Source organism: Microtus pennsylvanicus, chromosome 12, assembly GCF_037038515.1.
Source record: "Microtus pennsylvanicus isolate mMicPen1 chromosome 12, mMicPen1.hap1, whole genome shotgun sequence".
Classification (NCBI taxonomy): domain Eukaryota; kingdom Metazoa; phylum Chordata; class Mammalia; order Rodentia; family Cricetidae; genus Microtus; species Microtus pennsylvanicus.
In genome coordinates, this window is record NC_134590.1 from 29544775 (window position 1) to 29572473 (window position 27699).

The window sequence follows — 27699 nt, forward strand, 5'->3', positions numbered from 1 at the left end:
GGAACAACTCTAAAGTATGTCCATGTGAGTGCAGTTTTCCCTAGAGGCCAGAAGAGGACACCACGTCCTCCTGAAGCTGGAGTGACAGGCTGTTGGGAGCTGCCCACTGAAGGTGCTGGGAACCACGCTTGGATACTCTGGAAGAGCAGCAAGCAGTCTTTTTTTTTTAACTTTAAACAAAATTTTATTACACAAAGGTTGTCACATAGTTGGATACTTCTTTACTTTGTACAGTTACTCTCGCTCCACGGAAAGGCTGCTTCTGACCTCTCGTCTGGTGGCACGAGGGTCACAGTCCTGACTCTGACAGAACAGGACTGCCCTCGGTCACTCAAGCTGAAAGCAGGACACTGGTATACATGGCTCTTGCACCCAGTATCAGAAATGTACAAATGTCTTTATTCAAAAATACAGAATAAATCATCCGTAGGCATGGACAATGACGAGAGTAAACCATTATATATTGTCAATGGAAACCAGTAACTCAAGGTTATAGTGACCAGGCAGCCTTCTCTTCATTCTCTTCAGAGGACTTCTCTGAAGTTCCCTGTGAGGAGCCCGCTTTGAGCTTCCTGTCACAGTTCATTGATAAGGGAAAAGCGCTATTCTAGGAATTAGAACGTGCCACTCCCATTCCCCCTCCCACTCCCCCCATCGCACCCATTCCAGGGTCCTTCTCTTCTTTAGGAATTTCAGTCTCTACAGCTTCTGCTGCTGTTGGCAAGGAGGCCACCCCAGCAGTACCCAGTAAAGCAGTTCTTACAACCTTTGTTGGATCAATGATTCCGTTTTCCACCATGTTCAGAAATTCTCCGAGCATAGCATCATAACCAACTTCCGAGAAACTCTACAGAATTTTCTCAACTATCAAAGACCCTCAACACCTGCATTCTTAGCAATAGTCATCGTGGGAATTTTGAGTGTTCTTTTAATAATTTCTATACCTATGTTCTGATCTTCATTAGAAGGCTTTAATGACTCCTAGGCTGGGATGCTCTGAAGCAGAGCACAGCCCCCTTCTAGAACAATGCCTTCTTGAACCATTGCCACAGCCCCTCAGACTTCTAGTGGGGAGACAGAATAGAAAAATGGGGGAAATGGGGGTCCTGAAAAGAGAATTAAGCCCCTAATTTTATGATAATTTCCTGCTGACTGAGAGTTCAGGAAATTTCAGCACAAGGGGGTAAGGTCAAGACTGTCTGCCAAGATAATGTCCTCCTAACAGCCATTCGTGCAGGGATGTTCAAAACAAGGATGAACTTCATTCACTTAGGGTGAGAATGTCTTTGACCTTGAGCTGACCTCATTAGCACTCCTTTCTCATCCCTATATATAAATAGTGCATTTCATAAAACCGCTTCATTGATAAAAAGAAACTCATTAGGAGGACTGAGTAGAGCAGCTCATGAGCTCATATGACTTTTGCTTTTTAAAGGAAAAAAAACCCTTTAATTTAAAACTTTTTTCAAGACAGGGTTTCTCTGTATAACCCTGGCTGTCCTGGAACTCACTCTGTAGACCAGGCTGGCCTCAAACTCTGCCTGCATCTGCCTCAGGAGTGCTGGGATCAAAGGCCTGTGCTACCACTGCCTGGCTTTTAACTTCATTTTGTCTTTGAACCCTGTAAGTCATCTCCTTTGAGCAGTGTGAGTGAGCCACAAAGCCTGATGTGAGGCTGTTCTTCTTGCCAGCCGTATCTGGCTGTCTCCTGCCTCCCCGACCCTTCGTTTGCCTCCAGCTCCTCAGTAGCTGCATGCCATGGGGAAGGGACAGATCAGAAGAGAGCAATTCTTCGGCAAGGGCATGCAAGAGTCTGTATCCCTGCTAGAAACCAGAGCGGAACCTTCCTAAGCAGACACATGCTTTCGTGTTCTCCCTCCTCTTCCTCCCTGACTCTTCACGGTTAAAGCATACACGCATATCATCTCTTAAAGTTGGGGTACCCCTTATTTCCGCTTATTGAACTTGTTACTTTTGATTCATCCTTGCTCATCTAAAATTCTTTTCTGAGATGGAATCAGGGAGCTGATTTTACCTGAATACAGGTCCTCGGGCTCCCAGTGTCTATGTTGATCGGTGTCTCTCCACTACCAGACAGTTACTGGAAGATCTTTAGATCCAAAAGCCCAAATATTAATTAGCATGTTAGGAGATTTTTCTAGACCATGTGTGTAAAAATTAGTTCACCATCAAAGTCATCCCCAGTTTTCTGTTGATAGTGACCTACCTCTGACACTGGCTGGCAGTAGCCCAAGGTTGATGATGTGGTTGGAGATAGGCATTTTGGAGGCAGAACACACACTCCAGCAAGGCTGTGAGCTGGCTGAATGGTCTCAGTCTCCTGAGGACAGTGGTGTTGCCTCCAGGGGTTAGGGATGAGGGATCATGGAACTTTCTGATATTTCTAAGTTAGCAGGATGATGCTCTTGCAACTTCTTCTACCTGTTAGTGAATAGAGTACCTAGGAGCAGGATGGGTAACCCTGCCTGACAAGACAACTGTAGCAGATTATTTACAAGGTCCCTAGTCACCTTTCCGTCCTGCCTTATGTTGTCCTCAGTCACTCTGGTTTGCTTTTGCTTTTTTATTTAGCAAATAATCCTGAGTCTGTTGCTTTGAGCCAGATATTCTTTTAAGTACATCTGCAATATTAGCTAATTGAACTCTCACACCGAGCCTATGGGAATCGGCATTGCTGTTATTCCCTTTTTACAGATGGGAGCGCTGTGCACGATGTGATCTTCTTTGCATCACTTGTTCATTCTGCTGGGGTTTCTCTTCCTGCTATCCCATGTCTGACCTAGGTGTCACAGTGTTTTAAAAGAGCATCTTTCTATTGTTCTGAGACAGGGTTAATCTGTGTAGCCCTGGCTGTCCCAAAACTCACTCTACAGACCAGCTGGCCTTGAACTCATGGAGATCCGCCTGCCTCTGTTTCCCAAGTGCTGGGATTAAAGACATGAGCCACCTTACCTGGACTTTAAGCATCTTTTTTTTTTTTTAATATGTAGCCCTTAGTGCATTGTACAGTGACTTGTGTGCCAGTCTCTCCCACAGGGAAGCTGGAGTGTGCTACTTAGTTTTGTTATCTGTAAAATGGGTCTTACCATGCAGGGTAACTGTGAGGCTTGAAGACTCCTGGCGAGCCTTTCTTAGTTTGTGATTTTTGTTTGTTGGTTTGTCGTTGTTCTTGACATCATTATTGACACGGGGCAGATGTGGATTGAGAAACCAAGGGGAAAAGAGGGAAGGAAAACCAGGATGGCCCAAAGACAGAGCCAACCAAAGAAGAAGAGAATGTTGACGCTTCTATGGTCAGAGAGAGGGAGACTAGCAAGTCCGCTAAGCTTTGGTCATCACTGACGTTTCTTGTGGTTGCCCCTAGGCAACTGTAGGGGTTGCAGGTTGCAAGTGGTCAGGGGAGTGGGTGGGAAGGAAGCGTAGGTTGAGCATTCAGTAGTTCTGCAAGAAGGAAGGGGAAGAATGAAGTGGTAGGCTGGCCAAGGCAGGTGCTGTTTTAGCTGTCCAGAGGCAGAAGCAAGTGCCTGGAGGAGAACAGCCCGGCAGCTTGTTCTCCGGGTAGCCCTGGCTGTCCAAAAACTAGCTGTGTAGAGCAGGCTGACCTTGAACTTGAACCCTTAGGGAACTCCCTGCTCAACATCCCCACTGTCCACTCTGGGACTTGACTCCACGATCCTCCCACCCCTTGCAGCTGGGGCATCCTGGGGCCAGAGGGCTTTGGCCGCTATAGAGGTCCAAAGGGACTGTGTTCAGCTTGAGTGAGCTATGGCCCCATCATCCGTTGGGTGAGGAGACTAGACCTACCTACCCCATGGGATGCCATGAGACAGGGCTGAAGTGCATCTGTGAAATGCCAGCTTCAGTCTTTCAGCAGCCGTGAAACAGGGTTAGGAGAGATAGTGGGAACTGAGATGCAGGACGGAGGGGCTGAGGGCCTGCCCTGAGTGGCTCTGCACCTCTCACGAAAGCTTGTCCCCGCAGGGAAAGGCAAAGCAGGGGGAAGGCCCTCCTGGTAGTGCTGGTGGCCTCTGGAATAGATGCACAGGACCCAAGAGCGGCACTGACAGCCCAGCTAGGTGTGGAGAGGGCAGGCGAGCTGCAGCCCAATTTCAAGGAAACAGGGATAGAACCGAAGACTCGTTAGAGTGTCTGGAGGTGAGGGAAGGATGGGGGGAAGGAGAGAGAGGAAAAAAGAGCTAAGAAGGGAAGGTGGGGTAAATAGTGAACCACTGACAGAAAATATGTGCTAGTGTGACGACGGAAGTCACAAAATAATTCCACACCAGTTCAGAATTATGAATAATAAAAGGGTTAGGCAGCTGTGCCCCCCCCCCACACACACACACACTATGTAGCCCTAGCTGTCCTGGAACTCACCCTGTAGACCAGGCTGGCCTTGAACTTCCCAAGTGCTGGGATTAAAGGCCAGCGCCACTGTGTCCGGATTGTGAAGTCTTATCACTGAGTATGTTGTGTAGGTTCTTGGGCACAGTGTAGAGAGGACAGAACACAGCTGTGGCCAGAGGAGAGACCGCAGAGTGTCGGATGAAATATTTTTCTCTCTGACTTTTTAGTTCTCACTTGTGTACTGTGGATTGAACCTCGGGCCTAGCACAGGCCGGGCAAGGGCTCTGCTGAGCTACCCTGGCCCTCTCCCTGCCTTTTCCTTTTGCGTTTTTGAAGATAGGTTACTCTTAGTTGCTCGGACTAGCCATCAACTTTCTGTATAGCCCCAGCAGGTCCTTGAACTTTTGATCCTCCTGCCTCAGCGATCTGAGTAGCTAGAACACAGGCCTGCGCCATTATGTCCATATTAAAGAAAATAATTTTCAGTGGCTGATCCCAGGGCTATCCAGTTGTGTTCTTTCTTTCTCTTTATCCAGAAAAAGTAACCTTAGTCTTCAGAAGACTTCTTGTGTACCGTGCTTCAGTTGTATATTTGGGAGATGTTTTCTATCTGGATACTGTGTTTATTGTTAGTTTTTCATGCACCACATTCCTGGATCTTGACACATTTTTTTTTTAAAACTCTTCCCTGGAATGAATTTCCAGGTATGAGGTTAATGTGCTCCAGGGCGTGGGTGGGTCCTGACAGACTTCTGGCCGGCCTGCCGTGAGCAGGGGGACTGGGAAGTTGATAAGGAAGCCCAGCTTCCCACACTAGGGTCTAGGCTGAGTTTTTATGTGTGTGTGGTAGTTCACTTCCCATCGATGATCCTGAACTCTGTGCTGCTCCCAAGGAGGGGGGCGGGCTCCATCCAGGATGAACACAGGAGGAAGTGCAGTTGGTTAGAATGTGTGTTAGTGACTCAGTAAACAGAGTTCTGTGGGTTTGGCTGTTAATTTTGCCTGTTCTTTTTTTTTTTTAAATGAGCACTATCGTCAAGAGGATGAACAAAAGCTGTATCTAGTGGGGAAGGCAGCAATGAAAGTGAGTCTAGGTCTCTGCCTCAGAGGATTTTGGTTTCGATTTTTTTTTTAAGCAAGGACAGAACAAGTTCATCATTAGAAATGAAAGGCTCCAATGTGTTTATTATGGCTGTCACAGTGTTAATATTTTGAATAATTTTTAACAGGTAAGGAAAATGTGATTTATATAATTGTTAAGGGAATTGTGTTGCGTGCAGGGGTGTGTGTGCGTGTATGTGGGGGGGTCTGACGATAGCCTCGTTTCTCAGTAACTGTCCACTTTTTTTTTCTTCCCATTGGCAGTCAGGGTAGGCTGTCTGCCCCCTGCACCTCGGGGATCTGCCTCCTTAGTGTTGGGTTTACCAGCATAGGCCTGTGGCTGGCTATTTCCACATGGTTTCTGGGGCATCGAGCTCAAGTCCTTGTGCTTGTAAGGCAAGCACTTTACCAGCCGGGCTGTCTTTGTGTAATCGTGCCTGCTCTGAAGCTGTAAATCTTCTGAATCAGTAATCTCATTATCAGATAGAATTATTAAATAGCTCTCTTATGTCCTGTGGTTGTGACACATCTCTTTTTCTCTTTTCACAGAAAAAATACAGGAAGGGATCCATTGATGTTTCAAAAATCAAGTGTGTGGAAATAGTGAAGAACGACGATGGTGTCATTCCTTGTCCAAATAAATACCCATTCCAGGTGAGTTGGCAGTCTTATAGCCGCTTGGTGCCCGCCTCTGTCCTGTTCCCCCTCGACACCACAGGTTCCTGTTCTGGGTGTGGCGGATGATTTTTGGTCTCCTTTGTCGTCTTCGTAGTCCTTGCCTCTCTTCGTTAACTGCTTGAGTCTTTGGCAGCCACTTTATTTTTGTTTTGGCTGCTGCTGGCCGTCATCCCTCCTGAGTCACCAAACCCCAGCTCTTTCCTGTGGGTCATTTGAACTGCAGAGCATCGAGGAGTGAACTCTGCAGCTCAACGAAGTCCTATGAACTTGAGCAGTTGGAAGGTAGCAAGAACGATTTACTTTCAAACAGAGAAGTGATGAAAGGGCTTCTTTTGAGGAGAAAGGTCGTAGCAGCAGTGTCTGTTGCTAAAACTACATGGCAATCCCGTGTTCTACTCTGCTCACTTATGACCAAGGAAAGTGGCGCCCACTGATCATCAGTGGCTCCTTCAGGACCACATTTGTAAGTGAGAAAACATCCAAGGATGTGCGCTTTGTAGGAAGAAAAAAAAGTGAGTTCATGGAAAGAAGTGGACAGGGAATGAGTCTCAGATAAACTAGGAGAGGTACAGGCTATGGCTCTTACGTGGAAAAACAGGAGAACATGGTTGGGGCTTGATGGGAGAGCGAGGATGGGCGCTGTAGGCCTTGGTGATGGTGCCCTGAAGGGAGAGAGAAAGAGAGACTTTGCAGTTCTACATAACAAAGTGGGTATCTGACTCTAACAGGTTTTCATGGGGCAGGCGTGGTGTGAATTGTGGTTTATACGCGGAAGGAGACTGGTACCCTAGAATCTCCCCCAGACAACCAAACTGCCTGACATGTCAAAATTAGATGTTTATTATTCAGATTAAGAGCAGTATGTTTAGAATTCTTTGTACAAATACAAAATAAAGTTAATCTGTACAATACAGATTAAGCCAGAAGGCATCTGTAAAGTGTTTAAAGCAAATTAGGGAGTCAATAAATTAATACATTAAACAAATTATTATTATAACAACAGTGTAGATTTTGAGGTGGTCCAGGCCGAAGCTTTTCTTTGCAGATATGTCTGCTAATTCAGGATAACTTTCCTGGTGTGCTAAAATTCATTATTTAGTTCAGAGCGGAAAGCAGACAGAGCTGGCTGAGGTGCGAAAACCATGGAGCAAATGAGAAAACATCTCTTCAGGTCTCTGTTAGCACGTATCTTTGGTACGGCCTCTCACGTCCTGTCTTATAATACATCTCTACATGCATCTTCGAAGTAGGCTCATGTTTAATGCATTTTGTGTCCTGGAGAGTTGCACCAAAATGTAGGTGTTGAAATGAATTGGGAAGGGTTTACCTATTAAACTTGGCCAGGGACAGCTGTGACCAATAAGGTAGTGGTTTACTTTTTCAGCCCAATGGGTACTAGCCTGGTAAAGGGAGGTTTACAATAGAATACATTATGTTTTAGTCAGGGTGCTTCTGCCTTGTGACTGACCGTCAAGGATAATGTCTGACAGCAGTGGCAGGAGTCCTCGGTTAATTTCCAAGGCTCATTATTAATATAAAAATACAAAATAAGGACATCTGGAAATTTGCCGGCAAATGGATTGATCTAGAAAAAAAAAACAAATTGAATAAGGTAACCCAGACCCAGAAAGACAAATGTAATATGTATTCACTCATAAGTGGCTTTTAGACATAAAACACACACATAAATCCTACAATCCTTTGTAAAACACACACCCCACTTGATGTTGAAATTAAGAATTATACATGCTTTTGTAAGTAAGGAAACTAGATTTCTGAAGGAATGGGTTTGTTTTCAGCCATTCAGGAATCATGTATTGATGCCTACAGTTTCAAGGGCTCTGCTAGACGGAAGTGCTGTATAGATGGACGTTTCTGTCCCGCCTGGGCTCCCAGCCGTTCAGTCCCAAAGAAACACACAGAGGCTTAAATTAATTATAAACTATTTGGCCTGTTAGTTCAGGCTTGTTATTAACTAGCTTTTATAAGTTAAATCAACCCATAATCCTTATATGTGTTTAGCCATGTGGCTTTTGGTACCTTTTCTTAGTAAGGCATTCTTATCTTGCTTCCTCTGCTTCCGCCTGGTGACTGTGTCTCCACCTTTCCTTTTCCCAGAATTCTCCTAGTCTGGTTGCCCTTTCTATACTTCCTGCCTGGCTACTGGCCAATCAGCATTTTATTAAACCAATACGAATAACAAATCTTTACAGTGTTCATTATCCTACAGCGTTTCCCTTTTTTCTTTTCAAAACAAGACCCTGAATCTAATCTCCTTTGTTTAGCTTTTTTCCTGACCATTATCCATAACAACCTGTAACCAACACACTGAAGACAAACATCCATAACCCATTTTTTTGGGAATGTGGGTGTAGTTTTCTAGGCTACTTTCTGCTGATTGGGAGTGAAATTTAGGATTATGGTCAAGTCCTGACTGGAGTATTCTGTGAGGCCGGATCATCTCAGCCAGCAGCCTTAAAGCTGTTCTGGATATAGAACTCAGAAGAAACTGCCACAGTGCTGTGTCTAAGTATTGTCACTGGTTTCATCTTTTCTTTTATTCTAGGTTGTTCATGATGCTAACACACTTTATATTTTTGCACCTAGTCCACAAAGCAGGGACCGATGGGTGAAGAAGTTAAAAGAAGGTAAAAACCCATGCATTCTATATAATTTGAGGAAATTACAAAAATCAGACATATTGTTAATCTAGCTCTTGTATTGTAATTAATACTAATGAGTGTCTCTCCAAGGACAGTCAGGCATGCTAAGTGGTAACACATTGAAGAGAGTTTCCCTTTTTAAGATCGTATTTCCGTCTAGTTGAATGCTTTTTCTCTAGTAAAAGCACACCTCCATTTGTCACACAGTGTGGTTGAAGGTGATAGAGCATGGGCTTGTATAATAATTGAGGTCGTACTTCCTAAGAAATCGCCCGTGTCAAGCACTTGGTGTGGACGGAATCAGTTTCATGGTGAAGACTTAAATGGACGGTTTGTCCCGCCCAATGCTCTTTTCTTTGATGGGACACAGTGGTAGTAGCTTTGGTCCACCGTGGAGTAGTAGTGATTGACTTCTCCTCACATGAGTGTTTCACCAGTAAAAGGGGACAGAGAGAGAAAGCCACCTCGCTTTTCTGAATGCCGAATATGTAAGATCACAATGGCATTCTCATAACATACGTGTTGGTCAAGGAAGAAGCAAGACGGACAGTTAGTTTGTGCTACTTCACTAACCAGTCGTGTGTCTGTGCATTACAGAAATAAAGAACAACAACAATATTATGATTAAATATCATCCTAAATTTTGGGCAGACGGAAGTTACCAGTGTTGCAGACAAACAGAAAAACTCGCGCCCGGATGTGAAAAATACAATCTTTTTGAGAGCAGTAAGTATTCGTCTGGTTCTTCAGTTGAGGTGTACTCAGAATGAGCATCCTTCTGGTGTTGGGAGAAGTGATGGGGTTTGGATTCTGACCAAGTAGAGCACACTGCCTAGAAAATTGCAAATGCAAGGTAAGTGCAGCATCTTAGAGTGAGAGTGTTTCTTAGCAGGGGGGCTCTGATCACAACAGGGAGGCCTGTTAAAATGAACCTGTTGTACAAGCAGTGCACGCTTGTAATCCCAGACTCAGATTCAGGGCAGGAGGTTAATCCCTTACCCAGGACCCTTATAAACCCTAGTCATGAATGAAAACCAGACACCAAAAGCTATGAGTGCTGAGGAGGATAGGACCTCCCATGCTGTCACCCTGCATTGTGACTACCATGTGAATCAGCATCAGTGCAACTTCTGGGCAGGGAGAATGGCCATCTCTCGGGGCTGTTGCCGTGGGCAGGGTCAGTTCTGATTCTGAGTTCCTCCACTCTGAACCTTCCGGGGTAGTCATCCTGACTTTAACTTAGCCCTTAGCAAGCAAGACCCCAGCTTCCAGGCTGCTGTTAGAGCTTACCTGCATAAAGCCCACCCTGACTTGCTGGAGAAATGGCTGAGAAGTTACAGTTAGTTAAAGCTAGTAATTTGTTTGTATCTCATGTAGTCAAACGGAGGCAAGAGATGGCAGGCGGGGCTCCGCAGTGGCGCTGCAGGTGGCTGTAGAGGTTCAGATTCTAACTGTGCCGCCACTCTTGCTCCTTTGGCAACCGAGTGGGGGAAGGATCCAGACTGCCTACAGAAAGTTTGGGGGTTTTTGTTTGTTGGTTTGTTTTTTAAATAGGGTCAGGGTCTAAAAATGGCCCACTCCTTTGATTAGGACATCATCCGTGTCCACCACCTGGGTGACCATGTATCGCACCAAACTCAACATCTGTAGGGGGAAAGGCTGACAGACTGATGTATTTCTCAGTGCTCACCTTATCCTCAGAGGATCTGTCCAAGACTCCCAGGATATAGGCCATTCTGAGCCTTGTATATACTGTTTCCCGATACATATATACAGATGTACCGCCATAAAATATAATTTATAATTTGACACAGTAAGAGATTGGCTGTAACACCTACCAATGAAATAAAATGACTCTAATAACATGTAAGAGTGAGTATGCACAATTTCTTATTGTGTTGCAGATTTTAACGACATCAGCGTATTCTTGTTGTTTTTTTCTTTCCTTATTAAGTCGAGACCTATCAGCTTTTCAGACCAAGGGTCCACTTTTCAGCTTCTCTTTGGTGCATCCGAGTGACGGCATTGCTATTCTTGCAGTGGGGTCGCCACTCAGTTAAAAACGGTTGATGTGCTGTGATAACTACCAGAATTGATGTGAGAGCTGAGATCGTAAAGCGACTGGCTGGGCTAGTGGGTGCAGTTTGGACATGCTGCACGAAGGGATGACTCCTCCTGGGAGGGTGTAAGGCAGACAACCAGAGATTTTTATCAGTTCCCGGAAGCGTATACAAATGACAGCTGGTGAATTGCTCCATTTGGTATTTTCACACTGTGGTTCACGGGTGCAGCTCAGATTGTGGGAAGTGAAGCCGTAGAGAAGGGAGCGCTACTGTTACCTAATGTATGTGTTTATTCTTCTGTCTTTCTGTGATGGTAAAGATGGAACCAGGGCCTCCCGCTGTTAAGCACTCACCAGACCCCGGCTCCAGTTTAGATTTTGATCCTAAGAACAAGGAAGAGCCAGGACGATGCAGTGTGTTATGATGAGATTATGATGTTAGTGTATGTTGGGAGTTGGGCGCAGTGGTCCCCGGCCCGGTGCTCATTCTCCACCACCAGTATCTTCTCCATCAATTGTTGCGGGATACCGTAGTGATCGACATTTATTGGTTTTCAGGTATAAGAAAAGCCCTGCCCCCAGCACCAGAAACAAAGAAGGTGAGTGGTCTCCGCCTTCATAGGTCAAGTCTCTAAGTTCCCTGCTCTTTCAAGCCTGTGGGCTTTAGGAGGGTTTGTGGTTGGTTAATTGTGCAGCCGTGCGATACTGCTTCCTCCTGCTCCCGCCTTAGAAGCAGATGTGTTAGAGCTCATCTGAGTAGTTCTTGATGTCAGACTATCCGTTTAGTTCTTTAGCTTTTCTAGTTGAGGCCCTGTTACCCTCTGATATTTAGCTTCAGGAGTCATTTGAGAGGTGTGACCTTTTAAAGGACTGTTTCTGTCTTAAGAACATGGCACAGTGATGCAGTGGATTTAGTGATATGCCCGTGGAGTGGACTACTGTGGAATAACATGTAATTCAGACTCCTTCAGCATCTTAGCCAGTAAGACCTGTGGATAGGTTACTAAGCTCTGGGTGGGTTAGTTCAGCGGTGGTTTAGGACTTACTATATAGTAAATACTTTACTTCGTGGTAGCGTTGTTAAGAATAAATGAGGAAACATGTTAGGTCCTAAGCATGTGCTTTCTGCACTGAAGGCATAAAGCAGTGGACATGGCTCTGAGTGGGAGACCATTGAAGGCTCCATGATGCACTGTTCTCCAACACCCGTAGTCCTTTTGTCTACCGAGTACCTACTCACGGGCTGTCATTGCCTCCTCCTCTGGAAAACTATCCCTGACCTGACAACACACAAGCAATTCTCAAACAAAACCCTTGTAACACTCAAGGCAGGCCTTGCCCCTCCCTTGACTCTCAAACTCTTAAAAAAACTTCCAACATCACGAACATTGTCATGGGAGGGCTCCCAGGTGTCACTGGTGGCTAGACTAGACGTGAAGCTTTACTCTACGGTGACGTGGGAGTCCCTTAGGATTTTACTGCTGTGCTCGTGGCCAATGTCAAACAGAAGCTGAACTTGCCAATGTTATCTTCTCTGTACAGAGAAGGCCTCCTCCACCAATTCCCCCAGAAGAAGAAAATACCGAAGAAATTGTTGTAGCGATGTATGATTTCCAAGCAACCGAAGCACATGACCTCAGGCTAGAGAGAGGCCAAGAGTATATCATACTGGAAAAGAATGACCCCCATTGGTGGAGAGCAAGAGATAAGTATGGGTGAGTGTTTCCGTTGTGCGTGACTCTCGGTGAATGCGAGTGGAGGTCTGACGGACTAGCCCAGTCGGCCACAAATTCAAGTAAACTGGGGATGAAGCACCGTGTGACATATTTTAAAGTGTTTAAATTTACTTTTGTTATTGGTGGCGTACATGTGCGTGAGCGCGTGCGTGTGTGCCCGTGTGTGTGCGCTCCTGTCTGCCGAGATGGGGTCGGAGAGTAACTTTGTGGAGCCAGTTCTCTCCATCAACCTTTACATGGGTTTTGGGGATCAAGCTCAGGTTGTTTGTTTGTGTAGCTTTTGCCTTTCCCCACAGAACCATCTCCCCAACCCTGAAGTGTATCCTCACTGACCATTCAAGAAGTGTGAATTAATCAGTTACTTCCTTCCAGGGGTTAGAATACATTATACTTAGTTCTCATATGCTGATCATTTAACCTTGGCAGAAATGACTTTTTATATTTTGTCTGCAGTAAAAAACCATTCCATCTTCTGTTTTTCCCTCCTTCTCTTCCTTTCCTCCATTCCTTTCCCTTTCTCCCTTCTTTTCTTCCTTCTTCCTCTCTTCTCCTTCCAAATTCTCTCTCTCTCTCTCTCTCTCTCTCTTTCTCTCTCTCTCATTCTCTGTTTACTCACAGTATAATGGAACAACTTCTTATTTGAATTTTTCATTCTCTTTGTAAATGTGTACATAAGTGTATAAAACACACACACACATATGTATATATATATATATATACAGCAAGCATTATTTGTACAGATAATTTAGGGCTTAAGGGAAGCGACCTTGGTGTGTGCCTCCACACCTGACTTGGATATGTCTCCTGTGTCTTCTTTGTTTTGTTTTACAATAGTCCTTTCCTCTTCATTTTTGATCTGACGAGATCAGCTTATTTTCCTTATAAAGTGAACCGTCATCTATATTAAGTATACTCTTCCCATCTTGGAATGTCTGGCATACCTCCGTGTCATCTTATTTTTTGTAATCTGGTGGTTGGAGCTAGACACTTGATCACGGGAAAGAGGATCTCCAGCTGCCATGTTGTAAATGGTGCCAAGGATGCTCAGGGTTCAGGAGCTGTCCTTACTGACACATCATAAAGTTCCCATGTTGTATCCCATCTTGACATTAGCATCCGCGAGTGGTTGCTACTTAGACCCATTCTTGCCTTAGCAATTACAAAGCGGTGCCTTTTCCAACTTTGCCATCACACAGCTGTTAATTCTCTAAGGAACCGCCTCCTAATTGAGTGCATTTAGTTCTTCCATGAAAGGCTGCTACAACTAATCCTAAACGCTCGCCATTTTTCAGAATGAGTTGCTGACTGAACTTCCTGTGATGGTTACAGTGGTAACCGGTGGTTTTCCGTAGTGTTGTGAATGCTTTTGTGTTAGGTTTCAATCCAAACGGACATCATTCTGTTTGCTTGAGTTGAGGACCCGATTGATGATGCTTTGCTTTCTGGTTCAGCAAGATAATCCAAGTTCACCTTGTATTTTTCCTCATCAGACTTGCGTCTTGACATTTTGTCTAAGGAATTCTGCCTCTTTTCTGTCAGAAACAGTGTTTTACAGATAACAGGTGGAATTCTGGGATTCTATTTGTTGGTGTATTGTCATTGCTGAGGAAAGCACACGGGTGTGGGCATGCATGCATGCGTGTGTATGATGTGTGTATGTGAATAGGTGGGCGAGAATGGTTGCACACATGTGTATGATGAGCTTTTACTAAAGGTTCGGTACCAAATAAAAGATTATAAAGTATCTAGTTTGTTTTTTTTTTTAAAGAAAATTCTACATGGGCATTGTGGCTCCTACCAACATAGAGATGTTTCTTAAACCATAGTGTAGTGTGCATAGGAGTCACCGGGGAGAAAAAGTTGTGGTTCCTTTGTACCACAACTTTGTATCTCAACTCAGGATCGCTGAAGAATTTTCCTTTTAACAAGTTCCTCATGGTGCCAATGCAGAGGGCATGGACCACCCCTTGTGATGGTGTACTGCAGAGCTTGCTGAGGTAGTAGAGCAGCGGGTGACTCATCCAACACAGGCTTTTGTGATGCAGGAGTTTCTTTAAGACATCCCCAGAAATGATAAAGTCTTGACCAGCATCATCGAATATTCGAAAGTCCTAGAGTTCAAATTCACACCTGATGCTGACTGAGTTTGCAGGCCACGAGAGAGCATCTTAATCTAGGTTTTGGTTTCCCCCCACGAGAAAATGGGTATAATGATGTCTGTACAGCTATAATCTTTGTGATAGTCAAATATGGACTTACATTATAAGGAATCGTACAATATAGATATATTGACTTGTTGGGATAGCTGGGTTTTTATATAAATTTAGGTAATGTGCTTTAGAAAATCAGTTACCTTTCCTTATACAAAAATTAAAGTAATTTCTGTTTTCTCATCTTAATTCTAGGAGTGAAGGATATATCCCAAGTAATTATGTCACAGGAAAGAAATCAAACAACTTAGATCAATATGAGTAAGTAGTCATTTGCTTTATAAGTGCGCATGGCCAGAAACTATTGTTTTTCTAATTATGTAAGACGTTTTGATGATTACAGAATGGCATTAATGTCTTTAGAAGGTGCCAACATGAAGGCGTAAGTCACAAACAATGCCAATTTGGGATTATGATTAATAGGGTGATATTTATTTAAAGGGGAAAAAACTTACAGATCACTGTCAGCCCTCTGCGTAACCAGGAAGGAAGTCAAGTCACCGGCGGAGCAGGAAGTGAAGAGAGCGAGGAGAGGGAAGTGGCCGCTTTTTTAAAGGGAGAGAGACCACACCCCAAGGGGCTGGTATCTCAGCGGCGATAGGCTGGAGGAGTGGGAGGACCTCCCGTAACACCTCCCCCTTCTGTTTAAATAAGAGAGTTCTAAACCTACTATGAAATTATATACAATAAGTACAAATATCCTATTCTAACTAGCTTAGGTCTTGTATAATAAATAACTTGGCCAAGTCATGAGAGAAAAGTAACTACATCTATATAGTCTTCAACCCCATCGAAGATCTGAGAAGGGAAATAATGTTACCTGGTTAATTAGGAAGTTCAGTAAAACAACTTCCAAAACATGCAACAAATCACAGAGACAACTAGCTACCTAGGCAATCACCCAAAGTCACATTAGCAGTGTTGAAGCAACCAACTTTGGCTAAGGCCTAACATAACTGACACACCATTTTCAAAGGCAAGCAACTTTTCAAAACTATCTTACCCTGTCTTGGCAGGATAAGACAGCCCTGTTTTATCCATTGATGCATGTTCTGTATCTTTGTCAGTGGTTGAGGTATGGGCATTTCTTTGCCCCAAGGCCAGTTCTGCCAAAAGGAAAGGCTCCAGGTGGAGTGTCTTTGGTGCTCAACATTCTCTCGGGAATAGAGTGGTGTTGCCAGGAGCAATTGTGTCTCACTACCACAAAACTCTGAGTTAGATTAAAGGCCATTTTCTACAGCTCTTTGAAGAAGTTGAAGACTATCTATACTGAGTATAATCTCTATATATCTAAAGAACCTGATTAGTCTAATTATAAATGACAAACTTAGATGACTATTAGTCTATATAATTCTCAATATCTATCTAACTTAAAGATTAAGACAATAAACAACTGTGAAACAAATGAGGACAATGACCTCCAAATATAAACAATGTACAAATATACATTGCAGTAGGTAAATATATATCAATACACAAACATTATATAAGTATCTTAATCAGAGGTAGAAATGTACACAGCAATATGGTAAATATATACAATACAATATATGTCAATACATAAAAATGTTTTAAACAGAGGTAGAAACATGAATGCATACAATAGTCAATACAATTTAACTTTGTATCAATATACAAGAATCTATATCAATATATTTGTCTAACAACAGTAACTCACAATTACAAATCTATTATCCCATCATCCCTCTTTTTTTTTTTTTCAAAATGATCCCTGAGCTTATAAAATTCCTCCCCCAACCCTCAATCGTATACTAATTATAATCAACCCCTAAATGATGTCCCTAAACCCAAGGGCAAACTTTACTGGGAGAGGGGACGTCGTCCTCTAAAATTACTTCCAGCTGTCATGGGGGCGACGTTCTTTCTGGGGGATCCTGTGAAAGTAAAATGATGGTTAAATTTCAAGATCAATGTCTTTTAAAATTGCCAATAGTCTCTGAGTATTTTGTGCAGGTCTGGCCAAAATGTTGTATAAGATGTGCACCATTTCAGCTAACCAAGTTGGAACTGTCTTGTGCAGCTGGTATCCAAAGCAGGTCTTGTTGTAGCGCTATCAGTATCATGACGTCATATCAACTAGGTGGAGTTGTTGTTATGGGGCCCCATCTTCTTCCTGGAAACTTCAAATGTCACTTCAGGAAAAACTCATTGTTCATTATGAAAAACTTAAGCATTAATCATATAGACATATATATATATATATATATATATTCAATGAAAGACATGATAGATATATTCAATGAAAAGTATGATAGATATGAAGAAAAGCAAAGATGTTTTCTAAACTCATATTTCTTTCTGTCCCACATCATGGCTCTTGACATGAGACAGAAACTCCAGAAACTCTGGGTTTTTCTCTTACTAACAGGCTTGGAATTGGAGAGGGACTGAGCCAGAGTCCAACTTCAAAACCAGCTTTACAAATTTAGAAATATGGTTTAATATTACTTACACAACCCATTCAGTTTTCTTGATATTTCCTATCGGGCAGGTACTTTTCCATCTGTCAGTATCCAAACATCCAGGGTCCCTTGAATTTTTCAAAGATGAGTGTTTTCCTGTGGAGATAAGAACAGAACCCTGCCCCCATTCTATATGTTTTTCTTACCACCTGTATGAATATCATCATTGTGGATAAGTTGTCATTTCTCCTTTCCAAGAGGTTTCTCCTCTTCAAATCGAAACTTTATTAATTTTGATGGTATCCACAATTTTTCTTCTCCTGTGGAAACAAGAGCAAAACCCCTTCCCCAACGTAGCACATCTCCTGGCTTCCACTGAGAGGTCAGCACATCTTTGAAATAAATCGGTTGATTTAGTTCAGCAGACTTTTCCATTATCCAATGTCTTTCTGCTGCTGTCGTTCCTTTCTCATTAGCGTTAAGAAAATTCAAGGTTAATAAAGCATTATGTAATCTATTTCTGGGGGTATTTTCGGTCCCTTTCTGTTTGTTCAGCATATCCTTTATAGTACGATTTGATCTTTCTATAACTGCCTGACCTGTAGGATTATTTGGTATACCTGTAATGTGTTTTATATTATAATAATCAAAAAAGCGTTTCATTTTCTTAGATACATATGCTGGACCATTGTCTGTCTTTATTTGTGCGGGTATACCCATGATGGCCATAACTTCCAATAAATGTGTGATTACTGAATCAGCCTTTTCTGAGCTCAGGGCAGTAGCCCATTGAAAACCTGAATACGTGTCTATGGTGTGGTGTACATATTTTAATTTACCAAATTCCATAAAGTGGAACACATCCATCTGCCAGATTTCATTTCTCTTAGTGCCCTTTGGGTTACTCCCTGCAGGCAACGGTGTTTGATTATAGAAAGAACAAGTAGGACATCTCTTTATAATGTCCTTAGCTTGTTGCCAAGTAATGGAAAATTCTTTCTTTAGGCCTTTACTATTGACATGATGCTTCTTATGAAATTCTGAGGCCTGCAACACACTTCCAATCAATAATTGATCAATCTCAGCATTGCCTTGGGCTAGAGGACCAGGCAGACCTGTATGGGAACGGATGTGTGTTATGTACATCGGACAAAGCCTGTTCCTGATTATGTCTTGTACCTGGATAAACAATGAAGTCAACTCTGTGTCATCTGGTATAAATTCAGCGGTTTCAATATGCAAGATAACTCTTTCTGCATATTGTGAATCTGTAACTATATTAAGAGGTTCTTTAAAATCCCTTAGCACCATAAGAATGGCATATAATTCTGCCTTCTGGACAGAATTATAAGGGCTTTGTTCCACCTTACTCAATTCATCTGACTTGTAACCTGCTTTCCCTGATTTATTTGCATCAGTATAGAACGTACGGGCTCCAGTTATTGGAGCATCACGTACAATTCTAGGAAGAATCCAAGAAGTTCTTTTTATGAGGTTAAGTCTACCACTTTTGGGATAGTTGCTATTAATTTCTCCCAAAAAATTAGCACAAGCTCTTTGCCACGGTTCATTGTCTTCCCATAACTTTTTTATTTCTTCAGTAGTAAAAGGCACTATAATTTCTGCTGGGTCTATACCTGCTAGTTGACGAAGTCTCAGCTTACCTTTTATAATTAATTCAGAGACTTTTTCCACATAAGTTTTTAATTTTTTACTTGGTTTATTAGGTATAAATATCCACTCTAAAATAATATCTTCCCTCTGCATTAGAATCCCTGTAGGAGAAATTCTGGAAGGCAATATGACTAGGATGCAGCTAAGATTTGGGTTCACCCTATCCACATGTGCCTCCTGTAATTTTTCCTCAATCATTGTCAGTTCCTTTTCTGCTTCAGCTGTCAGTTCTCTTGGACTATTCAAATCTTTATCACCATCTAAGGTTTTGTTTAAATGAACTATTAGATCAGGTGTTATCCCAACAGCTGGTCGTAGACTGGAAATGTCTCCTAACAATCTTTGGAAGTCATTAAGAGTCTTTAACCGGTCTCTCCTAATTTGTGCCTTTTGCGTTTTAATTTTCTCTAACCCTATTCTGTAACCTAGGTAATTAATAGAATTTCCTCTTTGAATCTTTTCAGGGGCAATTTGTAATCCCCACCTAGGCAAGACTTTCTTTACTTCTTCAAACATCCTTTCTAAAGTATCTTTATTTGGATCAGATAACAAGATGTCATCCATGTAATGATAAATAATGGACTTGGGGAATTGTTTACGAATTATTTCCAATGGCTTACTTACAAAATATTGGCACAGTGTAGGACTATTGAGCATACCCTGTGGGAGGACAGTCCATTGATATCTCCTATTGGGCTGAGAATTATTATAAGTAGGCACTGTGAAGGCAAATTTTTCTCTATCCTTTTCTTGTAACGGTATAGTGAAAAAACAATCTTTCAAATCAATAACTATAAGAGGCCATCCTTTTGGTAACAGAGAAGGCAAAGGAATTCCAGATTGTAGTGAGCCCATAGGTTGAATTACTTTGTTGACAGCTCTTAGATCTGTCACCATTCTCCATTTACCAGATTTCTTTTTTACAACAAACACAGGAGAATTCCAAGGGCTGGTTGATTCTTCAATGTGGTGAGCATCTAGTTGCTCCTGCACCAGCTGTTCCAATGCCTGTAGTTTATCTTCAGCTAGAGGCCACTGTTTGATCCATATTGGCTTCTCAGTTAGCCATTTTAAAGGTAGGGCTGTTGGTACCTCTAAAGGTTTGGTATTTGCTGTATGTTCTTGTACAGCCTGAATGGCTAGTGACCTTTTTCCATAATACCTCATCATATACTTCCCAGAATTATGAGTTCCTGGAACTACAGGAATGTTAATCTGGGTATTCCATTGCTGTAGCAGGTCACGGCCCCATAAATTTATGGCAATATTGGCTATATATGGCCTTAGTCTTCCTATTTGCCCTTCGGGCCCTATGCATTCAACCCATCTTGTGCTTTGTTTTACACGAGATAGGGTTCCAATTCCCAGGAACTGAACATCTACCTCTTGAAGAGGCCAATTCGGATGCCAAGATTCTGGGGTAATGATACTTACATCCGCACCTGTGTCTAATAAGCCTTCAATAAAAGTGCCATTTATACAGACTCTTAGCTTTGGTCTTTGATCATTAATAGAAGTCTGCCAAAATATACGTTTACTCTGTCCAACTGGGTTTTTTGACTCATCCTCCACATGGATTTCATCATTTAGACCAGTATTACTTTTTACAGCAGAAATTGGAGCTTTTAATTTTCTTGGTGAGGCACGTTCTCCACTGTGACTGGGAATGACTGGGCCACTGTTGGCTTGGGGGCCTGCGAGAGGCCCCTCAAGGAGTTTCCCGACGGTATCGGGTTGCCTTGTTTGTCTGTTGTTGACCTGCATTCATTGGACCAATGTCGGCCTTTACCGCATCTCCTACATATACCTGAAGGCCTAGGTCTCCTATCTTTGTCATTCCCAGAGGAGATAATATTCCTAGAAATTCTGTGCCTGCAATCCCTTTTCAGATGTCCTAATTTACCACAATTAAAACACCTGGCAGTTTGATGTCTCCTCATTGCTGTGGAAATCGCTTCTCCTACCCAAGATTCATCGTTATAGCTAAACGTCTCAACATTCATCGTATGCTGAATCCATTCATCCATAGGTGCTGATCTAGACTTTAAAGGCCCAATTATCTTTTTGCATTCTATGTTTGCATTCTCAAAAGCTAGAGATTCAAGAAGTATTCGTCTAGCTTCTGGGTCTGTTACCCCTATGTCCAGAGCCTTAATTAATCTTTGCAAAAAGTCAATAAAGGGTTCTCTCTGTCCCTGCCTAATTCTGGTATATGATTCAACCCTTTTTGCTGGATCTTGTATCCTATTCCAAGCATTTAAAGCTGCTTGGTGACATAGACACAGTACTTCATCATCATAAAGAGCTTGGACCTGTGGATCAGCATATTCTCCTGCACCAAGAATTTGATCTTGGGAAACCTCAATACCTTTTGCTCTTCCTTGCTGTTCCATATGTTTGGATTCTTCTCTAAAATAAATTCCAAACATCAAGGAAGGTCCATTATCTAAAACTGCAGACACTAACTGATGGAAATCATGGGGGGTAGCTCTAGCATTAGAAGCCCAAGTCCTTATCATTTCCTTTACGTATGCAGAGTGCAAGCCAAAATTAACAATAGCTTGCTTAATTTCTTTTAGATCATTCATTGCTATTGGCGTCCATCTAGCTTCTCTGACTCCCTTTGAGCCTTTAGAAGTTGACGCTTTGTCAGAATTAAGTATAGGGTATGCTGCTAAAACCTTTGGTAAGCCAGTTCTAATAGCTGGTGTTGGCATTGTATCCTGTCCTTGTGCCTTATTACTCTGTTCACCAGCTCCAATCATTTCTTCAATCATTTCAAGTCTTCTTATTATTGTCTTTATTATTGTCTCTTTTGAATCCTTAATCTCCTGACCTGCATGAGTTTCTAGTAAAGATTGTATGGTTCTTAGGAGTGCCATGATCTTCCTAAATGATAGAATATGCAAAAAAATACTGAAACCTAATAACCAGTAAATTAAGTTATCCCCATAGTCATATAAACCTTGCATGATATAACCCATTGTATTGGTAACCAGAACAGTAAAATTCGCGTTGGAAACGAGAACTGCCATATTACCTATTATCCAGCAGGTGGCGCTGTTGCCAAGTCTCGACGAAAACACGGTCCTGTTTCAGAGTCCGCCTAGTATTTGTTAAAAACTGGAAAATGTAAGTTGCTCAACAAAGTAAATGTAATTAAATCAATTCCAGAGATGGAACCAGAAACCAGAATCCAGGGGTAGGGAAGAGCAACCTGGAAGCCGCTTATGCCTCCACGTGACAGAGTCACCCTGAGGGGTTGCAGCTTTCAGCAACCACGTGCTCTGGTTCGCGCCACTTAAGAGCTGTGCTTGCAAGGGAGATCTGAAAACGACTCAGAAAAGAGCAAATCACGCGGGCAGAGACTTCGCGGGCCTGTGGAGTTTAAATCCACAGGCAGCGGCTGAGGAAGCAACTGCTCCCGCCAAGCTGAACAAGCGCCCGCCAAGCCGAACTTGCGGCCGCCAAGCCGAACTTCCGGCCGCCAAGCCGAACTCGCGGCTGCGAGCCGGGAGAGGTTCTAAAACCAAACGTTGGGCGCCAAATGAAGGCGTAAGTCACAAACAATGCCAATTTGGGATTATGATTAATAGGGTGATATTTATTTAAAGGGGAAAAAACTTACAGATCACTGTCAGCCCTCTGCGTAACCAGGAAGGAAGTCAAGTCACCGGCGGAGCAGGAAGTGAAGAGAGCGAGGAGAGGGAAGTGGCCGCTTTTTTAAAGGGAGAGAGACCACACCCCAAGGGGCTGGTATCTCAGCGGCGATAGGCTGGAGGAGTGGGAGGACCTCCCGTAACACCAACATAGCCTTAATTCTGCTGCCTGACTTAGTGAAAACTCGAGACTCATCTCAACATGGCCTTTTCCTTGAATATATTGTGTGTGAATGCCATTATATAAGCAAACACAGCTGAACTGGATTTGAACAATCACAGCTCAGCTGAATTTGAAATAAATATCATTGTCCATTCATTCAAGGTAAGGGAACAACATTTCCCAGAGGAGCCTTTAAAAATGTTTCATTGTTTCTTTTTTCAGATGAAAACAACAGTCTATTATGATTATAGCTTTTTAAAACTTTGAAAATAGAAAATACTATTATTAAGAAAATATTATGAACAAGAGTTGACCTCTGTCAACATTAGTGATATTTTTCTTTTCTTTTTCCACCAAGCAATGAGTGCATTATGTGTTCATTTTTCTTCCTGCCATTAAATGGTCTTTGAAAATACTTTCATAGCTGCAGTATAGCTCATTCAGTCATAAATGTATAAAACACTTGCTGAGTTCTTAGCACTGTCCTAGTGTCGGGTGAGGCCCAAGGGCTACAACCAGTATATGGGCTCATAATAATTAACATGATTGTTTTATTATTTGGGAATTATTGGGTTATTTCAGGTATCCATGCAATAGTAAAATAACTGTGGTAGCCTCTCCTTGCTGTCTTCAATCATCTCTCAAAAGTATGCACGTGTGAACTTTGTTGAGTCTCCCGATGCATGCTGTCTGACCCCTTTACAGAAAAGCTGTACTTTCTGTGCCCACGGGCAGTGTGTGGCCAGATTTTAATGCATGACCCATGGGTGTCAATCCCTCTGTGGTCCTCCTGAGGTAGGATGTGAATAGACATTCACTTCCTTAAAGGAACAAGCTGTTGCTCTACCATCTCACTGTGACCGCATGAGCATACCTCAAAATCTGAAAGAAGACCAACAGGGTCTAAAGGTCCCAGCATCGGTGGCATCATCCCTTAAAGTGACAGTAGAAGTGGAAATATAGATGGTGTACAATTATGTACCATATAGCACTTTTACCAAAACAAACTGTGTGCCTGACAATCTCCCCCTGGGACCGTGATGGAGCTGGAGCACTCCTATTGTCTAATATTTTTCTGTGCATGTGGATACATAAATGCTTACTGCTGTGGTGTCCATACCGTTTGTGCAGTGACATGCAGTACAGGTTTATAGCATAGTGCTCTAGAACGGTTGCCTGCTTCTTGTGGTCTGGGGGTTGGGCTGGGATGTAGATTATATTTGCTACCAGAGTCAGAGTGGGTTAGGTCTCTTAAGTGCGCTCTGTGAGGGTTCCTCAGAGACAGTTGCCTGACTGTGTATTCCTCTGAGAGCTCCTTATTGTGATAGATGATTGTGTAAAGTATGATGGTTTGGCTCTTAAATATATCTTAGGAAAATATAATAAAATCCTTAGAAACAGGGAAGATGGCCAAAGGCTCAAACTTGCACTGATTTGAAATGATGGGACCAAGAATGAACTGATAATTCCGTTCATGGAAACCAGATAATCCTGGTGTAACTATGAAGCTTCCTCGTGACTCACGGGATTTCACAGAAGGGTTTTCAGCCCTGTGGTTTGTAACTAGGACGCGACTGTTTTGGTTGTTTTGTCACTTGGAAATTTAATCTCTCTGAAGAATCTTTCTCCTCTCCATGACTTCGGTGTGAGAGCCCCCTCAGCATTCTGTGCCAGGGACAAGGTGGTGAGGCTAAAGATTGTCCTCAAAGTAGGCAGGCAGGGTCTTCTGCTTCTCTCCTCCCTATGTTCTGTTCAGGTTTTTTTTGGGGGGGTGTAAAGTTGGGGGGTGTTAGCACAGCTCATTACTAATGTATCTTCCATGGCCTCATAGACGTTGAATCAACTGTTTTTCTGGTTTTTGGGGCTAACCAGCAATTCCAGGCCACTGCTGTCCCTGGTCAGACCCAGGACTACCAGCATTGTCAGTAACCTAGTTTGACCTTAGACTCTGCCAACAGTTTGGATTTTAAAGGCTCAGAACCGTCTAAAGGTTCCCATAAGGAAAAAAGGGGAGAATCTCATTAGGATGTTCAGAGGGAGGTGTTCCTGATGAACAATATTTAAAAAAAAAGGTAGCCAAAATGAGATGGCAGGAACAGAATTTGTAGGAACGGCTCTGAATGGGCGGAGGAGGCAGGAACGGAATAGAGAGAAGCCAAAGACGTACACATGGTTGGTTGCTTGTGTTTTCCCTTCATGCCTTTTTTGCTTGCATTACTCTTACTCATCCTCCCCGAGAAACTTGGTCGTAGTTTGACAGAACTACATCGGTTGCAGAAGACAGGGTGTTCTCAAACCCCGCCTTTTCCCTCTCCTTCAGACACTGCCGATAAGGTTCCATTCCTCTGGAAGGTTGTGGGGTAGCTAGCCAATGTGAAAATCTAACTCATTCTGGGGTATTTGATGCCTGAGAAAAGGATGACAAATTGCCCATAAATCTTGGGCATTGTTTCCAAATGTAGCTTTCCTTCAGCAAAAGGTATTAAACTCTAACGAGGCATCGCCACACCTAATGGGGAGGTTTGTGCCCCGGCATCGCCGTCTCCTTATGCCCTGCAGGCTCCTTCACATTCTTCACATGTGTGCTCCTCTTGACAGAATGAATTCGTCAGTGGTTCTTTTCCCACTGTCTGGGGACAGGGAAATGAGACAGATGGAGAAAGACTCAGAAGAGCTGCTACAAATTAGCTATCAACAGTTAATTCATCTATTTGTTTACTACTCACTAGACCCTGCAGGGTCTGGGTTTGTATCTTATCTTATTTTGCTTCATATCACTGTAAGAAAATACCTCCTAACAAGAACATGTTTATTTGGCTCGCAGTTTTGGAGTTTCTGCTCCATGATATATTGATGCAATTGTCTTAGCACTGTTGTGAGAAAAGAAGTCACGATGGGAGCATACCCTAGAACAAACCTGCTTTCGTCATAACCGGAAAGCCGAGAGGAAGGCTCAGGGATGCTCTGCTCCCCTTCAGAGGTGTGTTCTGATGACACACCTTCCTGTAAGGCCCTAATGACGAAAGGTTTCACAGCCACCCAGGAGTGCCACTCTGGTCTCCAAGCTGCTAACACACAGGCCTCGGCCCACACTGTGGGAAGAAACTGTGGCATGTCCCCAGGATGGAAAGATCTCTGCTGGAAACTGCAGACGCTGAGAAAACAACTCATTAGAACCGGTTTCAAGAAGCCTGTCCCAGAACTAGCTCTTGTAAACCAGGCTGGCCTCGAACTCCCAGAGATCCGCCTGCCTCTGCCTCCCAAGTGCTGGGATTAAAGGCGTGCGCCACCACCGCCCGGCCTTCAAGGAGCTGCTTCTTGTAGTAGAGTCCTTAACTCTCTGGTTTCCTGCGTCCTTTCCCAGGGTCTGGAATTCATACTGTGAGGAAGGGGCCTCTTTGGTTTTCAGGGTATCTTATTATCATTTTAAAGCCACAGGGCAGCTCTCCCTGTTTTCTGTACCTGAACCCTCCTTCTCTTGCCCTCATTTGGAAGATGTGAAACTGGATCTTCTGTTTTGTTGACAAATCAAAATTTCAAACCTCGAGCAATGTGCTAGTTCATAGTGCTACCTTTTCTTGAGTAACTTTTATGAGAGTTTTGGGTTCTGATAAATATTTCTTATACTAATAGAAAAGCTTTAGAGACAGAAAGAATCTCTTCTAATTTATCACTGTATTTCAATTGCATTCAGAAATGGATGGATTGGGGGCTGGAGAGATGGCTCAGAGGTTAAGATCACTGACTGCTCTTCCAGAGGTCCTGAGTTCAATTTCCAGCAACCACATGATGGCTCACAGCCATCTGTAATGAGATCTGGTGCCCTTTTCTGGCATGCAAGCATACATGGAAGGAATGTTGTATACATAATAAATAAATAAATCTTAAAAAAAAAGAAATGGATGGATCATGATGGGATGGATTGATCACAATGGCAGTTTGGTTGAACATGCCTCATTTCATGAAGTGTGATGGATACACTGTTCATCCCCAGGCCTGGTTCATCATTGCAGGCTCTGACATCAATGCAGTGTGTGGCAACTTCACTGGGCATACAGCTGCTTTCTAAAACATTCAGATGATGACAAACATCTTCTTGTCTTGTTTTACTTATTGTGATTTTGCTTTTCTCAATTAGAATGAGCCTTTGTATTTTCTTGTCCAGCGTGTCTGGGACCAGAGGCCTGTTGAGTGACAGACTTTTCCTGGGGAGAAGCAACACACATACACACGCACGCACATCTCAGTTAACAACAGACCAAAGTCCAGCTTGGTGAATCAGTGAGTTTTATCGCTGTTACTTGCAGGAGTATGGGTGAGGGGTTGCTTACAGGAACAGGGATGACTCAAAGACAGCTGCATCACCAAGGCCCACCCCAGCACTGGTGGCAGCTCACAAGAGCTGGGAACCTGGAGCACACTGTACAGTGTGCAGACATCTCAGCAGGTTGAAAAGTGTCCGTTCCAGGTGACTCTGTTGATCTCTTCCAGTCAGCCTGGTTGTTTTCAGCCTTTTCCAGGCAAATGGGCAACTTATCTGACAGGCTTCTTTGCAGCTTGTTTTGTCTGAGGAGGACTCTCAGCAATCTTTACTGTTTATTCTTGGGGATGCCGGGGCTAGTGAAACTGGTCCATTTCAGGAACTTCCTGAAGCTATTTATACTTGTTTACCTTCTGTGTAAAGGAGCTTCCTGCAGGATGGAACGTTTTGATCTCAGAAAAAAGTGCTACACACCAGGGCCTTATATGAATAGGCTGAGACTACAGTGGGGAATTCAGATGCCCAAAGAGGCCTTGGGGACTTTTAAGTTGTAGGTATTTGACAGTCCAACAAAACAAATTTAAAATTGAAGTCCAGAGAAGACTCTTATTCAAACTCTTTGGGGCCCATTTGCTTATAGTCAATGGAGGAATGATCCTGGGGAACTCAAAGGCAAGACTGTCTCTGGGGTGAGGAAGGAA

General features: G+C 43.1%; 1 protein-coding gene across 3 annotated transcripts in view; it reads left to right on the forward strand.

Annotated features, from left to right (window-relative positions):
- Window positions 1-27699, forward strand: part of Tec (tec protein tyrosine kinase) — a 111815-nt gene that overhangs the window by 65855 nt on the left and 18261 nt on the right. For all 3 annotated transcript variants that reach the window (XM_075943117.1, XM_075943118.1, XM_075943119.1), the window contains exons 4-9: window positions 6019-6123; window positions 8714-8795; window positions 9408-9536; window positions 11431-11471; window positions 12415-12587; window positions 15014-15079. In XM_075943117.1, coding sequence (XP_075799232.1) covers window positions 6019-6123; window positions 8714-8795; window positions 9408-9536; window positions 11431-11471; window positions 12415-12587; window positions 15014-15079 — 596 coding nt within the window. The remainder of the gene's footprint in view (window positions 1-6018; window positions 6124-8713; window positions 8796-9407; window positions 9537-11430; window positions 11472-12414; window positions 12588-15013; window positions 15080-27699) is intronic.